The sequence below is a fragment of the Nomascus leucogenys genome, chromosome 11 (assembly GCF_006542625.1).
Source record: "Nomascus leucogenys isolate Asia chromosome 11, Asia_NLE_v1, whole genome shotgun sequence".
NCBI lineage: Eukaryota > Metazoa > Chordata > Mammalia > Primates > Hylobatidae > Nomascus > Nomascus leucogenys.
In genome coordinates, this window is record NC_044391.1 from 19,681,316 (window position 1) to 19,697,973 (window position 16,658).

At 37.9% G+C, this 16,658-nt stretch overlaps 1 protein-coding gene across 1 annotated transcript in view; it reads left to right on the forward strand.

Annotated features, from left to right (window-relative positions):
• The window catches only part of ZNF804B (zinc finger protein 804B), a 576,627-nt gene that overhangs the window by 440,916 nt on the left and 119,053 nt on the right, over positions 1–16,658 (forward strand). The window contains exon 2 of the mRNA XM_003252370.2: positions 14,701–14,844. Coding sequence (XP_003252418.1) covers positions 14,701–14,844 — 144 coding nt within the window. The remainder of the gene's footprint in view (positions 1–14,700; positions 14,845–16,658) is intronic.

A 16,658-nucleotide genomic window follows, 5' to 3' on the forward strand; every position in this document is an offset into this window, starting at 1 on the left:
TAGAAGCCTGGAGCAGCCAGTTTGAAATAATGGTGTGCCTTTGTGAGAACAATCAATTTTTAAACATCTCTGGTACAGAACAAGTAAACCAAGCAGCAGACTTATTATTAGACATGATAGCAGACGTTCAGGAGAATACAGAGATGTCCTTGGTGTTTTGTAATTCATCTGACTTACTTTTTCTTAAAAGCAAAGCCATTGGCTTTATACTATTTCAATATGTCATCTTAGGAGTTTGCAGGCCTGTGTTTAGCACATGTAGAACATAAACACAGCAGAGATTAATACCAGAACAATTTAAGAAGTTCAGAGAAGGAAAACTCACTTGATATTCACTGAATCTATTTGAAGGGAACGTATTTGCAATCAATTCCCAAGGAAAGGTGAAGCAGTGGCTATATCAGCATTGCTTAATGGTCATTTCTCTCATAGATGGCTCTCACAAATTTTAAATTAAAAGAAAAATGGTTTGTAACTAAGCAGGTATCACTAGCAACTTTCCAGAAAACTTAGTTGTCCAACATTTTTCATTGACTTTTCTTATATTAGAAAATGAAATGTCAGATGCTATTAATTGCATTTTTACAATAAGTAGCTACATCAGGAGTAATGGCTAAACGAAAGTACTTCCTGTCTAATGCACAATAGATATATTCATTTAAATGTATTCAATTTAGATGAATGCAATATGTCTATATTCATTACAGTTATACCTACCTGTGGGCTGAATTGATGAGGTGGTAATTACTACCTTTATAAATGGAACAGCATTGTCAGTCTGGAGGAAGAAAAGCCATTTTCTTATCATATTTCACACACCCACACAATAGACACATTCCAAAAACTTTCTTCCAATCATAAAAATTTTACCCTTGAATTTCCAGTGGACCTAATGATTGTAAACATGATCACTCAGTAGGTCCTGCTTTTCTGGAGGGTTGCAAAGGGTTGGTCTCATGGGATATGATGGAGGGGCACTGAGAGTCTCAAAATCTCTTCATGCAAAGTAACTCTTATGCTTGTTATTCTGCATGCCTGCAGTGCAGTTGTAGGCATCATGTGGTATGGATTCGATTATTCTTATACCATACATTGTTTTCTGAGTTCAATGAAGGTAGGACTATTAAAATGCGACGTTGTTGAATACTTTTATTTTTAGAACACTGTTCTAAAAATATAGTCTGCTAATTAGAAAAAGCAAGTACACATAGTTCCTATACACTCTGCCCAATCCTAAATAGTTTCTCTTATTATTATTTTGCATTGTGTGGTGAGTTAGTGTATTAGACTGTTCTTATGCTGCTAACAAAGACATACCCAAGACTGGATAACTTATAAAGGAAAGAGGCTTAATTGACTCACAGGTTCACATAGCTGGGGAGACCTCACAATCATGACGAAAGGCAAATGAGGAGCAAGGTCGTGTCTTACATGGCAGCAGGCAAGAGGGCATGTACAGGAGAACTCCCATTTATAAAACCATCTGATCTCATAATTTATATTCACTATCACAAGAACAGCACAGGAAAAACCCACCCTCCATGATTCAATCACCTTCCACCAGGTCCCTCCAATGACACATGGGGATTATTATAATTCAAGGTGAGATTTGGGTGGGGATGCAGAGCCAAACTATATCATTCTGCCCCTGGTTCCTCCCAAATCTCATGTCCTCACATTTCAAAACCAATTATGCCTTCCACTGCCCTTCAAAGTCTTATTCCAGCATTAACCCAAAAGTTCAAGTCCAAAGTCTCATCTGAGGAAAGGCCAGTCCCTTTCACCTATGATCCTGTAAAATCAAAAAGCAACTTAGTTACTTCCTAGATACAAAGGGGGTACAGGCAATGGTTAAATACATTCATTCCAAATGGGAGAAATTGGAGAAAACAAAGGGAGTTTAGGCCCCATGCAAGTCCAAATTCCAGTGGGGCAGTCAAATCTTAAAGCTCCAAAATGATCTCCTTTGACCTCATGTCTCACATCCAGGTCACAGTGATGCCAGAGATGGGTTCCCATGACCTTGGGCAGCTCCTCCGCTGTGACTTTGCAGGGTACAGCCCCCATCCTGGCTGTTTTCATGGGCAGACATTGAGTGTCTGCAGCTTTTCCAGGCACACAGTGCAAGCTGTTGGTGGATCTACTATTCTGGGGTCTGGAGGATGGTGGCCCTCTTCTCACAGCTCCACTAGGCAGTTTCCCAGTGGGGACTCTGTGTGGGGGGCTCAAATCCCACATTTCCCTTCTCCATTGCCCTAGCAGAGGTTCTCCATGAGGGCCCCACCCCTGCAGCAAACTTCTACCTGGACATACAGACATTTCCATACATCCTCTGAAATCTAGGTAGAGGTTCCCAAATCTCAATTCTTGACTTCCGTGCATCTGCAGGCTTAATACCACATGGAAGCTGCCAAGGCTTGGGGCTTACACCCTCTAAAGCCATGACCTGGGTTGTACTTTGGCCACTTTTAGCCATGGCTGGAGCAGCTGGGACACAAGACACCAAGTCCCAAGACTGCACACTGGAAGAGGAGCTTAGGCCCAGCCCATAAAACCATTTTTCCCTCCTAGGTCTTTGGGCCTGTCATGAGACGGGCTGCCATGAAAGTATCTGACATGCCCTGGAGAGGTTTTTCCCATCAGCTTGGCGATTAACATTTTGCATCTCATTACTTATGCAGATTTCTGTAGCCAGCTTGAATTTCTCCCCAGAAAATGGGATTTTCTTTTCTATTGCATCATCGGGCTGCAAATTTTCTGAACTTTTATGCTTTGCTTCCCTTGTAAACATAAGCTCCAATTCCAAACTATGTATTTGTGAATACATAAAACTGAATGCTGGCCAGGCGCGGTGGCTCATGCCTGTAATCCCAACACTTTGGGAGGCCGAGGAGAGTGGATCACCTGAGGTCAGGCGTTAGAGACCAGCCTGGCCAATGTGATGAAACCCTGTCTCTACTAAAAATACAAAAATTAGTCAGGCATGGTGGCTGGTGCCTGTAATCCTAGCTACTCAGGAGGCTGAGGCAGGAGAATCGCTTGAACCCAGGAGGTGGAAGTTGCAGTGAGCTGATATCATGCCATTGCACTCCAGCCTGGGTCACAAGAACAAAACTCCATCTCAAAAAACAAAACAAAAAACAAACAAACTCACAAAAATGAATACTTTTAGCAGCACCCAAGTCAGCTTTTGAATGGGTTGCTGCTTAGAAATTTCTTCTGCCAGATGCCCTAAATCATCTCTCTCAAGTTCAAAGTTTCACAAATCCCTATGGCAGGGGCAAAATGCTGCCAGTCTCTTTGCTAAAACATGACAAGAGTCACCGTTGCTCCAGTTCCCAACAAGTTCCTCATCTCCATCTGAGACCCTGAGCCTGGGCTTTATTGTCCGTGTTGCTATCAGCATTTTGGTCAAAGCCATTCAACAAGTCTCTAGAAAGTTCCAAACTCTCCCACATTTTCCTGTTTTCTTCTGAGCCATCAAAATTATTTGAACTTCTGCCTGTTAACCCAGTTCCAAAGTGGCCTCCACATTTTTGGATATCTTTACAGCAGCACCCCACTCTACTAGTACCAATTTACTGTATTAGTCTGCTACCATGCTGCTAATAAAGACATACCTAAGACTGGGTAATTTACAAAGGAAAGAGGTTTAATTGACTCACAGTTCCACATGGCTGGGGAGGCCTCACAATCATGACAGAATGTTAATGAGGAGCAAGGTCACATCTTGCATGTGGCAGGCAAGAGGGCATGTTCAGGGAAACTCCCTTTTATAAAACCATCAGATCTCATGAGACTTATTCACTATCATGAGAACAGCACAGGAAAAACCCACCCCCCATGATTTGATTCCTTCCCACTGAGTCCCTCCTATGATACATGGGGATTATTACAATTCAAGGTGAGATTTGGATGGGGACATAGAGCCAAACCATATCAGTTAATATATTGTAGTTGAGGAACCCATATTTATACATTATTATTAGCAAAATCTACAGTTTACATTAAGACTCAGTCTTTGTGTTTTATAGTTATATGAGTTTTTATACCACCATATATATTTCAGGAATTCCAATTCTCTCCCCTTTAGCACATTAAATAACTGGATAAAAATAAATTAATCAGTCAAACATATTCATTCTTTCAGTCACTACATTTATTAATTCATGTGTTCTTTCATAGACATTTGGTAAACATAAACTCTAGGTCAAGAATTCACTGTAATTTAATTGCTTCAGGCATTTTCCCGACCCAGGCTTAATATGCATATTTTTTAGTCACTCTTTTTTCTTCCCAACTCAAGGATATTGTCTGATTTTACTGGTGAGCCCTGAAATGTTCTGTGTTAGAGAGACTGATAGTCTTTGCATTTTGGTGGACTAATACTGCATTTTGTCAGCAAAAGTTCATTAGTTTATGTGTGTTTTATTTACTATTTTATTGGTTTTTTTTTTGAGACAGAGTCTCGCTCTGTCGCCCAGGTTGGAGTGCAGTGGCGCAGTCTCGGCTCACTGCAGGCTCTGCCTCCTGGGTTCATGCCATTCTCCTGCCTCAGCCTCCCAAGTGACTGGGACTACAGGCATCAGCCACCACGCCCAGCTAATTTTTTTGTATTTTTAGTAGAGATGGTGTTTCACCGTGTTAGCCAGGATGGTCTCGTTCTCCTGACCTCATGATCTACCCGCCTCGGCCTCCCAGAGTGCTGGGATTACAGGCGTGAGCCACCGCACCTAGCCCTGTTTTATTGGTTGTTAAGCAACTCTGCAAAACTATCTACAGCCTTTATAAACTTGTGGAATGTAGCATCTGTATCTGATCATTAAGAAATCTGGAAATTATATCTTCCCCCCTTTTCCTTCCATTAGACAGATAAGCATGATTAAGCAATAAAGCAATAGCTGCTGTTATGATTATCTTTGGATTCATCTGGACTTCCTTATTTCCTTTCTAACATGTTTTTCTGGTGGAAGAACTGTATATTAATTCATGCTGAGGAAGATGAAATTGGTGGTGGCCAACGTTGATAACTGTGGTCCTAACGGAAATGCTTGTGTTCCTAAAAAATAATCCCCGTTCAGGCTGGGCGTGGTGGCTCATGCCTGTAATCCCAGCACTTTGGGAGGCCGAGGTGGGCAGATCACAAGGTCAGGAGATCGAGACCATCCTGGCTAACACAGTGAAACCCCATCTCTACTAAAAATACAAAAAATTAGCCGGGCGTGCTGGCAGGCCCGTGTAGTACCAGCTATTCAGGAGGCTGAGGCAGGAGAATCGCTTGAACCTGGGAGGTGGAGTTTTCAGTGAGCTGAGATTGTGCCACTGCACTCCAGCCTGGGTGACAGAGTGAGACTGTTTCTCAAAAAAATAAAATAATAATAATAATAATCCCTGTTCAATTGCAGTCAATTAATAAACATCTCCAAAATAGGCAATTATTTAAGCAAACTTTAAATATTTAATTGTTTCTTCATGTATAGAAATGTAGTCTGGCATCCTGCCTGTAAGTCAGTAATTTGTCATTCTTTCCAAATTAGAAACAATGCTGAGTTGTCCCCAGAGAACGCCACTGAGAGACAATTTCACATGTTTAATGTGCTTGTATTTATCTTTTAATATGGGCATCTTTGATGAATCATTAATAAGAGGAGAAAAAATCCCTTTCAAAACTAGTTAGTGGCTGACATCACACCTTACCTGGGCATTGATGGAAAAGTCAAATTTTGTTTATGTCTCATTCCAAGTCTGGCTAATGGATACTTGGTTCACACTGAACTATAAGAAAAACAATTGATTATGGTAAAATGGGAAGAGCATTGGAAGACAAGAACCTGCATTTCTGATTATGGATTTGTGTGCAATTGCCACTCTCCATTACTTTAGGAAAACTCTTCAATAAGCAACATAGATCTCAGAATCTACATAAGAAAGATTGTTCTAAAAGTCTAAAACTACCATGTGTTTGGAATCATACTTACCTATCTACTCTAACATTATTCCAACAGTCTAATTCTCCATGATATGACTTGTGTTGCCAGGGTAGGCCATACTGTCTATGTGTGTAAGAGAAAAGCATTCTCTGCCTTTTTATTATTATTATTAATTTCACTTTTCAATAAATAGTTACTGAGTTTTTCTAGGTAACAAGTACCATGTTAAATGTTGTGGAATGCAAAGACTATCCTTTTTACAAAAGAAGTCAATCAACCCAGCACGGTGGCTCACACCTGTAATCTCAACACTTTGGGAGGCTGAGGCAGGTGGATCACCTGAGGTCGGGAGTTCTAGAGCAGCCTGGTCAACATGGTGAAACCCCATCTCTACTAAAAATACAAAAATTAGCTGAGCGTGGTGGCATGCACCTGTAGTCCCAGCTACTCAGGAGGCTGAGGCAGGAGAATCACTTGAACAGGGAAGCAGAGGTTGCAGTGAGCTGAGATCATGCCACTGCACCCCAGCCTGGGTGAGAGTGAGACTTCATATCAAAAAAAAAAAAGTCAATCATAACTTTGGAGAAATCAACATTAGTAATATTAATGTTAATTAAGTACATATTATGCTCTCTTGACTATGTTTGGAATTCTTAAATAGGTAAAAGTAAAAACAAAAAACAGAGATTAAAAACTCCTGAAAACCCTAATTATGCAAAGAAAATTAAATTTGCTAGCTTTATTTTTATTTTTATTTTACATTCTTGGGTACATGTGCAGGATGTGCAGGTTTGTTACATAGGTAAACGTGTGCCATGGTGGTTTGCTGCACCTATTAACCCATCACCTAGGTATTAAGCCCAGCATACATCAGCTGTTTATCCTAATGCACTCCCTCCCCCTACCCCACCCCTGGAGAAGCCCCAGTATGTGTTGCTCTCCTCCCTGTGTCCATGTGTTCTCATCGTTCAGCTCCCACTTATAAGTAAGAACATGTGACATTTGGTTTTCTGTTCCTGCATTAGTTTGCTGAGGATAATGGCTTCCAGCTCCATCCATGTCCCTGCAATGGACATTATCTCATTCATTTTTATGGCTGCATAGAATTCCATGGTGTATATGTACCACATTTTCTTTATCTAGTCTATCATTGATGGGCATTTGAGTTGATTCCATGTCTTTGCAATTGTGAATAGTGCTGTAATGAACATAGTATGCTTGTATTTCTGTAATAGAATGACTTATATTCTTTTGGGTGTATACCCAGTAATGGGATTGCTGGATCAAATGGTATTTCTAGTTCTAGATCTTTGATGAATTACTGCACTGTTTTCCACAATGGTTGCTAATTTACATTCCCACCAACAGTGTAAAAGCATTCCTATTTCTCTGCAACCTTGCCAGCAACTGTTGTTTCTTGACTTTTTAAGCATCTCCATTCTGACTGGTGAGAGATGGTATTTCATTGTGGTTTTGACTTGCATTTCTCTAATGATCAGTGATATTGAGCGTTCATTCGTATGTTTATTGGCCACATGAATGTCTTCTTTTGAAAAGTGTCTGTTCATGCCCTTTGCCCACTTTTTAATAGGGTTGTTTGTTTTTTTCTTGTAAATTTGTTTAAGTTATTTGTAGATTCTGGATATTAGACTTTTGTCAGATGGATAGATTGCAAAAATTTTCTCCCTTTAGGCTGCCTGTTTGCTCTGATGATAGTGGTTTTGTTGTTGTTGTTGTTGTTTATTTGTTTCCTGTGCAGAAGCTCTCTAATTAGATCCCATTTGTCAATTTTTGCTTTTGTTGCAATTGTTTTTGGCAATTTCATCATGAAATCTTTTCCTGTGCCTGTGTCTTGAATGCTACTGCCTAGATTTTCTTCTGGGTTTTTGTTGTTTTGGGTTTTATATTTAAGTCTTTAATCCATATTGAGTTAATTTTTGTATAAGGTGAAAGGAAGGGGTCCAGTTTCAATTTTCTGCATATGGCTGGCCAGTTCTCCCAATCCTTTCCCGATTACTTGTTTTTGTCAGGTTCACTGAAGACCAGATGGTTGTAGATTTTTGATCTTATTTCTGAGTTCTCTATTCTGTTCCATGGGTCTATGTGCCTGTTTTTATACCAGTACCATACTGTTTTGGTTACTGTAGCCTTGTAGTATACTTTGAAGTCCAGTAGCATGATGACTCCAGCTTTGTTCTTTTAGCTTAGGATTGTCATTGCTATACAAGCTCTTTTTTGAATCTATATGAATTTTACAATAGTTTCTTCTAATTCTGTGAAGAATGTCAGTGGTAGTTTAATGGGAACAGCATTGAATTTGTAAATTACTTTGAGCAGTATGGCCATTTTCATGATATTGATTTTTCCTATCCATGAGCATGGAATGTTTTTCCATTTGTTTGTGTCCTCTCTGATTTACTTGACCAGTGGTTTGTAGTGCTCCTTGAAGAGGTCCTTCACTTGCGTTGTTAGCTGTATTCCTAGGTATTTTATTCTCTTTGTAAATTTGCTAGTTTTTGTATGAGATAGTGGGCTAAAGATGATAAAAATTCCTCTCACCTGCCCAAATTTCCATCAGGAATTTGCTTTGTAGATTCAGGGGAAAATGGTATTTTGTTAAAAATAATTTTATAGTGTCGCATGCATTCAGTGATACACACACACACACACACACAAACAGACCACAGAACATCCAAACATTGAGTACCTATATAGGGGAAGAAAAATAATTTTCTCCTTCTCAAGCGTTTTGCTGTGACTTCTTGTAACAAAAGACAAATTAACAAGAAAAGAAACAGAAGTTTGATAACATGTATACCTCTTGTGCACATGGGTGATAACCTGGAGAAATAAATAAACCTCTAGACTAAATTTCAAAGAATTGTCTTAGACTTCAGGCTTAAATATCATCATTCTCCAAAACAAAGAAGTACGCAGTGAAAGGTAAGGTTAAGACCCATGCAAAGTGCTACTACAAAACAGGAAAATGTTTGTTATGCAGATTTAAGTCTATGCCTTTTCCATTGATTAAGAGTCTCTAGTAATTTAGAGCTAGCCTTCTCTTAGGCTGTCTTAGGTGTCTTAGGAGACACCTTTACAAGTAAAGATTTCCTTTATAGGTGTAAATTTATCTTAGAAAAGGGTAGGTAACTTTTCAAAGCTTCTCCTGTGTCTATAATTTCTTAAAATAACTAGTTCAAAATTATCCTTATGCTAAGGAGGCATACTGGAGTGGCATAATTAGGTTTCCTACAGTCATATTTTGGGGTGGCATATTCTGAGCCCCATCACCTATATTTGCCATGTGGTGTACTTAGTACTTCCCTAAAAATTATCTAATTTTTTCTTCACAACAGTCTTGTAAACTACTTATTATTATCCCCCTTAATCTATTCTGAGATAACTGAAACCTTTGGAGTTTGAACTTCTGTAAGATAGAGGCTGACATTCAAGCTAGTCAGGTTTCAAAGACAATTTTTTTTTTTCCTATTATAAAAACAGAATAAATAAGTGAATGAAACCTCGAAAGCAAGTTTTCTGTTATCCAAGCTGTTACAGAGATGCAGGAAGATGATGGGTGCCAAAAGAGGGTTCTGACTCAGCAGCAGCCACTTGATTGGAGGAGGGGAAAATTCACTCTCTTTGAAGTAGGATTTCATTTGGGGCTAATATAATAGAACGAGTTAGAGAATATTAGCATTTTTAAAGCAATCTCGTACACATAACAGTGAAAGGTCAAATGTGGGCTTTCATGCAAAGAATATGAATTCAATTCTCACAGCTCTGTGCTGGTATTACCCATAAAGAGCTACGAAGAACAGCAGTTGATTTCTTCCCTTTGTTTTTCATAATCAGAACACATATTCACAACCAATGCAACAAGACTACTACCTTGCATTTTCCTAGTATCCATCTCTCAGCTTCAAGAGCATTATAGATTTTTAAAATTATAATTAGTTCTCTCACTCTTCCTGGGAGTTAACTGCTCCATATCATCCCGAACCCACAAATGAATTAGCGGAGACAGCCTGGACTTATGTGGCATCTGGATAAATGCTAAGTAATTGGAACAGCCTTGAGTATGGTGAATCATGCCTCTGAAGTCAGGCAGATCTGAGCTTTAATCCAGTGAATGAATTTCTAAACATGTTTATGCCTTATTTTCCGTATCTTTAAATGAGATAATAATAGAACGTACTTCATAGGGTTATTGTGAAGATTAAGTGAGTGAACAAGTGTGAAGTGCTTGGCACATTTCTAGTTTACAATGTAGTTCATGAGGAGTTAATGTGTAATAATAATTACAATAATAATAACAATTTGATAGCAAACATTCATATTTCTAAGTGCATTACTCTAGTCAGAATACTAGCCACTTTAAAAAACATACCTGTTTTATGCATTAATGTAAAATTTTTGGTGTGAAAAAGTACATATTCTCTCCTTGCACCCTAAACATTAATTATAAAAAGTAATTAATTACTACAGAATTCATACTGAATGACAACAAAAAATGCCCATTGGCATTACCGAATGTTTTAAAAATGACTCTTGTTAAGATAACTGTCATATTCAATTTGTAATTTATTTTCAACCTTTAATGAATCATTGAGAGTGATTAACAAGAAGGTTTAATGTCATACATTTTTTTTTCCGTCAGATAAGCTTTCAAAACCTCTTCCTCTAGGCAAACTCTAAGAAGGGAAATTTAAATAACTGGCAAATGAATTAATTATATATCAAATCTTGTATCTATAATTCTTTCTTTATTTTAAAACTTTACTGATACTGAGAATAGGTCATCATTTTTTACTCCTTTCATACATAACACTTCATCTCTAAATATATTTAAAGATTGTGTAATTATTTCAGAGAGTAAATCATCTTATTTACCTTCAGGCCTATTTTTCAGTAAAAGTATCCTGTCATTCAACAAAAAGCCAAGAAATAATGTGTGCTAAAAATGTGTATATAATGCTATGTGAGAGAGACATTAACTTCTAATTATTCTTAAGTAGTCTGATCTAGGTAACCCTCAACAGCAATTTGTGATTATCACTCTATCACAACTTATAGTTTTTACCTCTTTATATGTAACTTTCCCATTAAACTGTAAATTAATGAGTGTAAGACCCAGTAAGAAATTGACATTTAGAAGTTGCTAAATAAGAGATTCTTGACTGTATGAATACTTAATAAACAGTTGAATGAATGGATGGTTACATGTGTGGATAGATGGTTGGATGGATGAGGTAGCATGGAGACAGTGAAAAGCATGCCCCCCTTTACCATTACCTAGCCATTAGATTTTATATAAAACATGAAATTACTAAATATCAGTTGCCTCTTTTGAAAAATAATAGAGATTTCTACCTTTATAATTCAGTCTATGTTTGTATGTTTTGTGGTAGAATTTATACTCCACCTGTTCACTCTTTCTCTCTTAACATTAAGAGGCCAGAATATGCCCTGGAGATTGTCATTAGCACCTTAGAGGTAAGAAAGATAAGGATATCTGCATAATCTCCTGGCAAGAATAATGAAGCAAGAAATGTGATACGTAGTTTAGTCTAACGACCTTGTAAAATATAAGTGTTCAGAAAAAGATGGTATTAAACTTAAATTTTGGTGAAGCTGTCTTAAAATTGTAAAATTTTGAATTAAAAATCATCAATATGATACTTAAAGAACATTTTAGAAATATAGAATGTTTAGATGAAGGTAAACATTCACTCTTAACCATTGAACTACTGTCATAAAATCTCCTACATAATCTGAAAGAATATAAAAATACATTTTTAGCCTCAAATCTATCCTGAATTTTCAGTTGTTCCCCTACCCCAGTTCATGAGGCTAAGGTATTTCTGAGCACTAAGGCAGTGTTGACCAATGTCTAAGAACATGGTCAGTTTTCTAAGGCTGTTGTCATAAAGAAGAAAGAAGAACTATGATTAGGCTGGGCGCGGTGGCCCAGCACTTTGGGAAGCCGAGGCGGGCACATCACGAGGTCGGGAGATCAAGACCATCCTGGCTAACATGGTGAAACCCCGCCTCTACTAAAAAGACAAAAAATTAGCCGGGCGTGGCGGCGGGCTCCTGTAGTGCCAGCTACTCGGGAGGCTGAGGCAGGAGAATGGCGTGAAAATGGGAGGCGGAGCTTGCAGTCAGCTGAGATTGCGCCACTGCACTCCAGCCTGGGCAACAGAGAGAGACTCCATCTCAAAATAACTAAATAAATAAATAAGAACTATGATTAAAACAAAGTAATCCCTAGTTTCAATCCAGTCCCTGTGATTATACTAAGAAAGAACATGAAAAATAAATAAACAACGGCCGGGCGCAGTGGCTCACGCCTATAATCCCAGTGCTTTGGGAGGCCATGGCAGGTGGATCACCTGAGGTGAGGAGTTTGAGACCAGCCTAGCTAACATGGTGAAACCCCGTCTCTACTAAAAATACAAAAAAAAGTAGCTGGGCGCAGTGGCGCGCGCCTGTAATCCCAGCTGCTGGAAGGGCTGAGACAGGAGAACCGCTTGAACTCCGGGAGGGGGAGGTGCGGTGAGCCGAGATCGCGCCATTGCACTCCAGCCTGCACCACAGAGAGAAACTCCATCTCAAAAAAAGAAAAATAACTTAGTGAGGAAGAGTGGAGAAATAATGGTTTTCCTTGATTCTAAGTCTACTAAATCAAGGGATTTAGCACCATCCCAATGCTGTACTCCTGTCTCACTTCTCAATAGTGATTGTATCAGCTGGCAATTATCCTAGTTCTTTCAACAACTGGGTTTTGACCTTGAAATCAGAGTCTCCATTCTCATTACTGGCTACAGCCTGTCCACTAATTTTTTTATATCCGCCATTATTATAGAATGTAACCAAATTCTTTTTTTTTTTTTTTTTTTTTTGAGAACGAGTCTCCCTCTGTCGCCCAGGCTGGAGTGCAGTGGTGCAATCTCGGCTCACTGCAAGCCCCGCCTCCCGGCTCATGCCATTCTCCTGCCTCAGCCTCTCCGAGTAGCTGGGACTACAGGCGCCCGACACCACGCCCGGCTAAATTTTTTGTATTTTTAGTAGAGACTGGGTTTCACCGTGGTCTGGATCTCCTGACCTCGTGATCCGCCCGCCTCGGCCTCCCAAAGTGCTGGGATTACAAGCGTGAGCCACCGCGCCCGGCCTGTAACCAAATTCTTACTTTAACTCTCTTAGATAGGCAATCCATATACTTGGTCTAGTTGTGCTGTTAGTTAATGGTATCATGCCCTTCTTTCTTTTTGCTATGTGTTTTACCCTCTTATATTTGGGCTTAAATCATTATGTTACACACATGTCTAAATTAATTGTCCCATTACTTCACCCCATTCTGAAAATACGCCTAAATTATACTGCTTACTTTCTTTTCTGGTCAGCTATTTGCCTATGATGTACACTTATGACCCGATTTCTTTCTATTAAGGGTAGTCGTTTTGGAGAAACAAAGATGAAATCCATTCTTTAGTTTGTTCATTCATTCTTTATACATATTTACTTGGTATTCTCAAAGTGCCAATCGCTCTTTTATTTGGTATTGGGATAATAGAGCAGAAGTTGTAGAATGGTATGAAGCATAAACATATAAACAATGATTATCCATTAATTTACGTAATGCATATTAAGTAGCACATATTCTGGGCTAGACAACATGTTGTTTAGTATTGTGCAACAAAAATGAATAAAATAGCTTCTTCCTTCAAAAAATTGGTGGAATAAATAGACATGAAAACAGATAATTTGATGCTATGTGACATCTGGTAATAGAATTAAAGAGGAAAATATAGAAGCAGGGTTTGACAAAATATGGTACAGGCAAGGTAAGAAGTTTTTCTGGTATATTGAGAAGGTTGGCTTTAAAGGAATATAGCAAATCACAGCTGTTTACTAACAAAGGAGCCAGGCATAGGTTGTTTGAATTCAAATTCCTTCTCCACTTGTTAACTTGGAGACCATGAGTGTGTAATCTCTCTAAGCACTGGTTGATGCATCTGTAATGCAGATGAAAATAGAACCTAACTCATAGGGTTGTTGTGAGGAATGATGAGATAATTCATATACCTTGTGCATAGTTTATACTCAGTAAACATTTGCCACTATTATTCTATAATCAAAGAGATTCTATAATCAAAAGAGGATTTTAAGCAGGAGAATTATGTAGCCAAAACTGTTTTAAGTGGAGCATACTACAAATTTTCAGGAGAATATTTTGAAGAACATGGACATAAACCCATTGGTAATGTGTAGCAGGAACCGATGCTTGTGGAGGAGGCTTTGGCAATATTGAACATCATGGATACATCAGGCTGTATCTATAGTGTGAATGGGGACACCCATGGGAGAGCAAATGAAATAGATAAATCATTTGGCTGAAGATGGAATTGCATAGAACACTAAAATTTAAGGGATAATATCAGAAAAACAGAGGGCTATGAAGGATATAAAGAAGAATGGCCAGTGATATGCTTGGTAATAGGCATAATCACAACCTAGAAATGGGTGGCAAGAAGAAGGATGAGTAAAAACTAAGCTCCAGGCCAGGGCTACTTTAGAACTCATGATATGTCAGTTGATAAGTTAGAGATGATGCTAAACTAGAAATTATTTTCACAGTGTCATGAATTCCCAGAAAATAATGTGCTCCGTCATATTTCTTTAAGTTAAATACCACCTTGATTAATACGAGATCTGGTTATGCTATTAGAGAGAAGTCTAACCAACATTTTTATATTTTTTCTTAAAGGATTTTACAGAAAAGGAGAAGTCCACAGCAAAGGCCCTGGAAGATGTAAAGGCAAACTTTTACTGTGAATTATGTGACAAGCAGTATCACAAACACCAGGAGTTTGACAATCATATTAATTCTTATGACCATGCTCATAAGCAGGTAAGCCAAAGTGGGAAAAGTCCTTCATATTCCTGTATTTATACCTTCAGAACAGAACTGTATGAATTTGACCTTATTTACTGCCATATAAGACTGTGAGGTGAGAACATTTTATGTCTTTTTTTCCCCCTGGAAATGTTGTGTTTTGTTTTTAAATGTTATCCAAAGTCGTTTTTTTTCCTAGAAATACTATAAAGCTGGAGGTAAACTTAGAGATAATTTAAGAGTAGACTGACATATTTATTTTAGAATTATATTCAGTTAACCCTTAAACAACACAGTGGTTAGGAATGTCAGTCAAAAATCTGCATATAACTTTTGCAGTTAAAAATCCGCATATGATTATTTTTGATTCCCTCAGAACTTTATTAATAGCCTACTGTTGACCAGGAAGAAGTTTACTGTAACATAAATAATCCATCAATGCATGTTTTATATATGTTATATATATTATATACTGTATTCTTACAATAAAGTAAGCCAGAGAAAAGAAAATGTTATTAAGAAAATAAGAGAACATATTGTTACTATTCATTAAGTGGAAGTGGATCATCATAAAGGTCTTCATCTTCATTGTCTTCATGGTAAGTAGGCTGGGGAGGAAGAGAAAGAGGAGGAGTTGGTCTTGCTGTCTCAGGGGTGGCAGAGGTCGAAGAAAATCCACATGTAAGTGGACCCATTCAGTTCAAACCTATGTTGTTCAAGGGTCAACTGTATGTAGGGAAACCAGGACCCGGGAAAAATAATGTCTTATTCAAAGTTACTTAACTAGTTAGTGACAGATTTAGAATCCTGGACTAGTACTAGGACATAATCTATTACAGAATCTATTATAGTCTACATCTTTCAAGGATTCTAAGTTATAGGAAATATTAGTTCTTTGGGAAAGCAATTCTCAATAAAAGATTACATTTTCCTAAGCATACTCTCTTAAGAAAGTCAAAGTTGTTATTTAATAAATGAAACATTGAAAACAAGCAAACAAAAAATCCAAAAGGGAAAAGCCTGGGGTAATCACAGGTGAAAACATTTCAGTTTATTTACTTGAAAGATCATATGGGCATCCATATTATTAGTGTGGATATACTACATATGGCTGCTTATATTATCTACTCTCCAAATGTGAAAGAAGAGGCTATTGTTCTCATCTGGTTAGGTGTTATCCTTGCTGACTGAGGTATGGCGATACTGGCAATTTAGGAATGTTAAATACCACCAACTGAGAAAAAAAATTTCATGTGGCCAAAGATTATTGCTAACAGCTGTAACAAGGTACACATTCCTGATACCAAATGGACCTGGCATGTTGGAATGTGTGGGTAAGTCTCGTATACTCTATCTCAAATATTTATTCAGATTAAACAAAAATAAATATTTCGTCAGACATCACTAGCATTGTATTAAGTGTATACTAAATATATATGTGTATATATATGTATGTGTGTATATATAGTATATATGTGTATATATACGTATATGTCATATATATCCGTATATATATACGTATATATGTGTATATACACGTATATATACGTATATATACGTATATATACGTATATGTCTCCTTGGGAAATGCAAGCCTGACAAAGACACAGCTTTTATCCTTAAAAATAAGTTATATGTATATAGTTGGCTTCATTTCTCTGACAAGGGCAAGATAATGAGATAAATTGTTTTAGGATTGTAATTCCCAAATCCTAGTGTGCATAACAATGACCTCAGAATATGTTAATTGTTCAGATTCCCAGAATCTTCCTCAGATATTCTAGTTCAATAATTCTGAGATAGGATGTAGCAATCTATATTTTAAAATG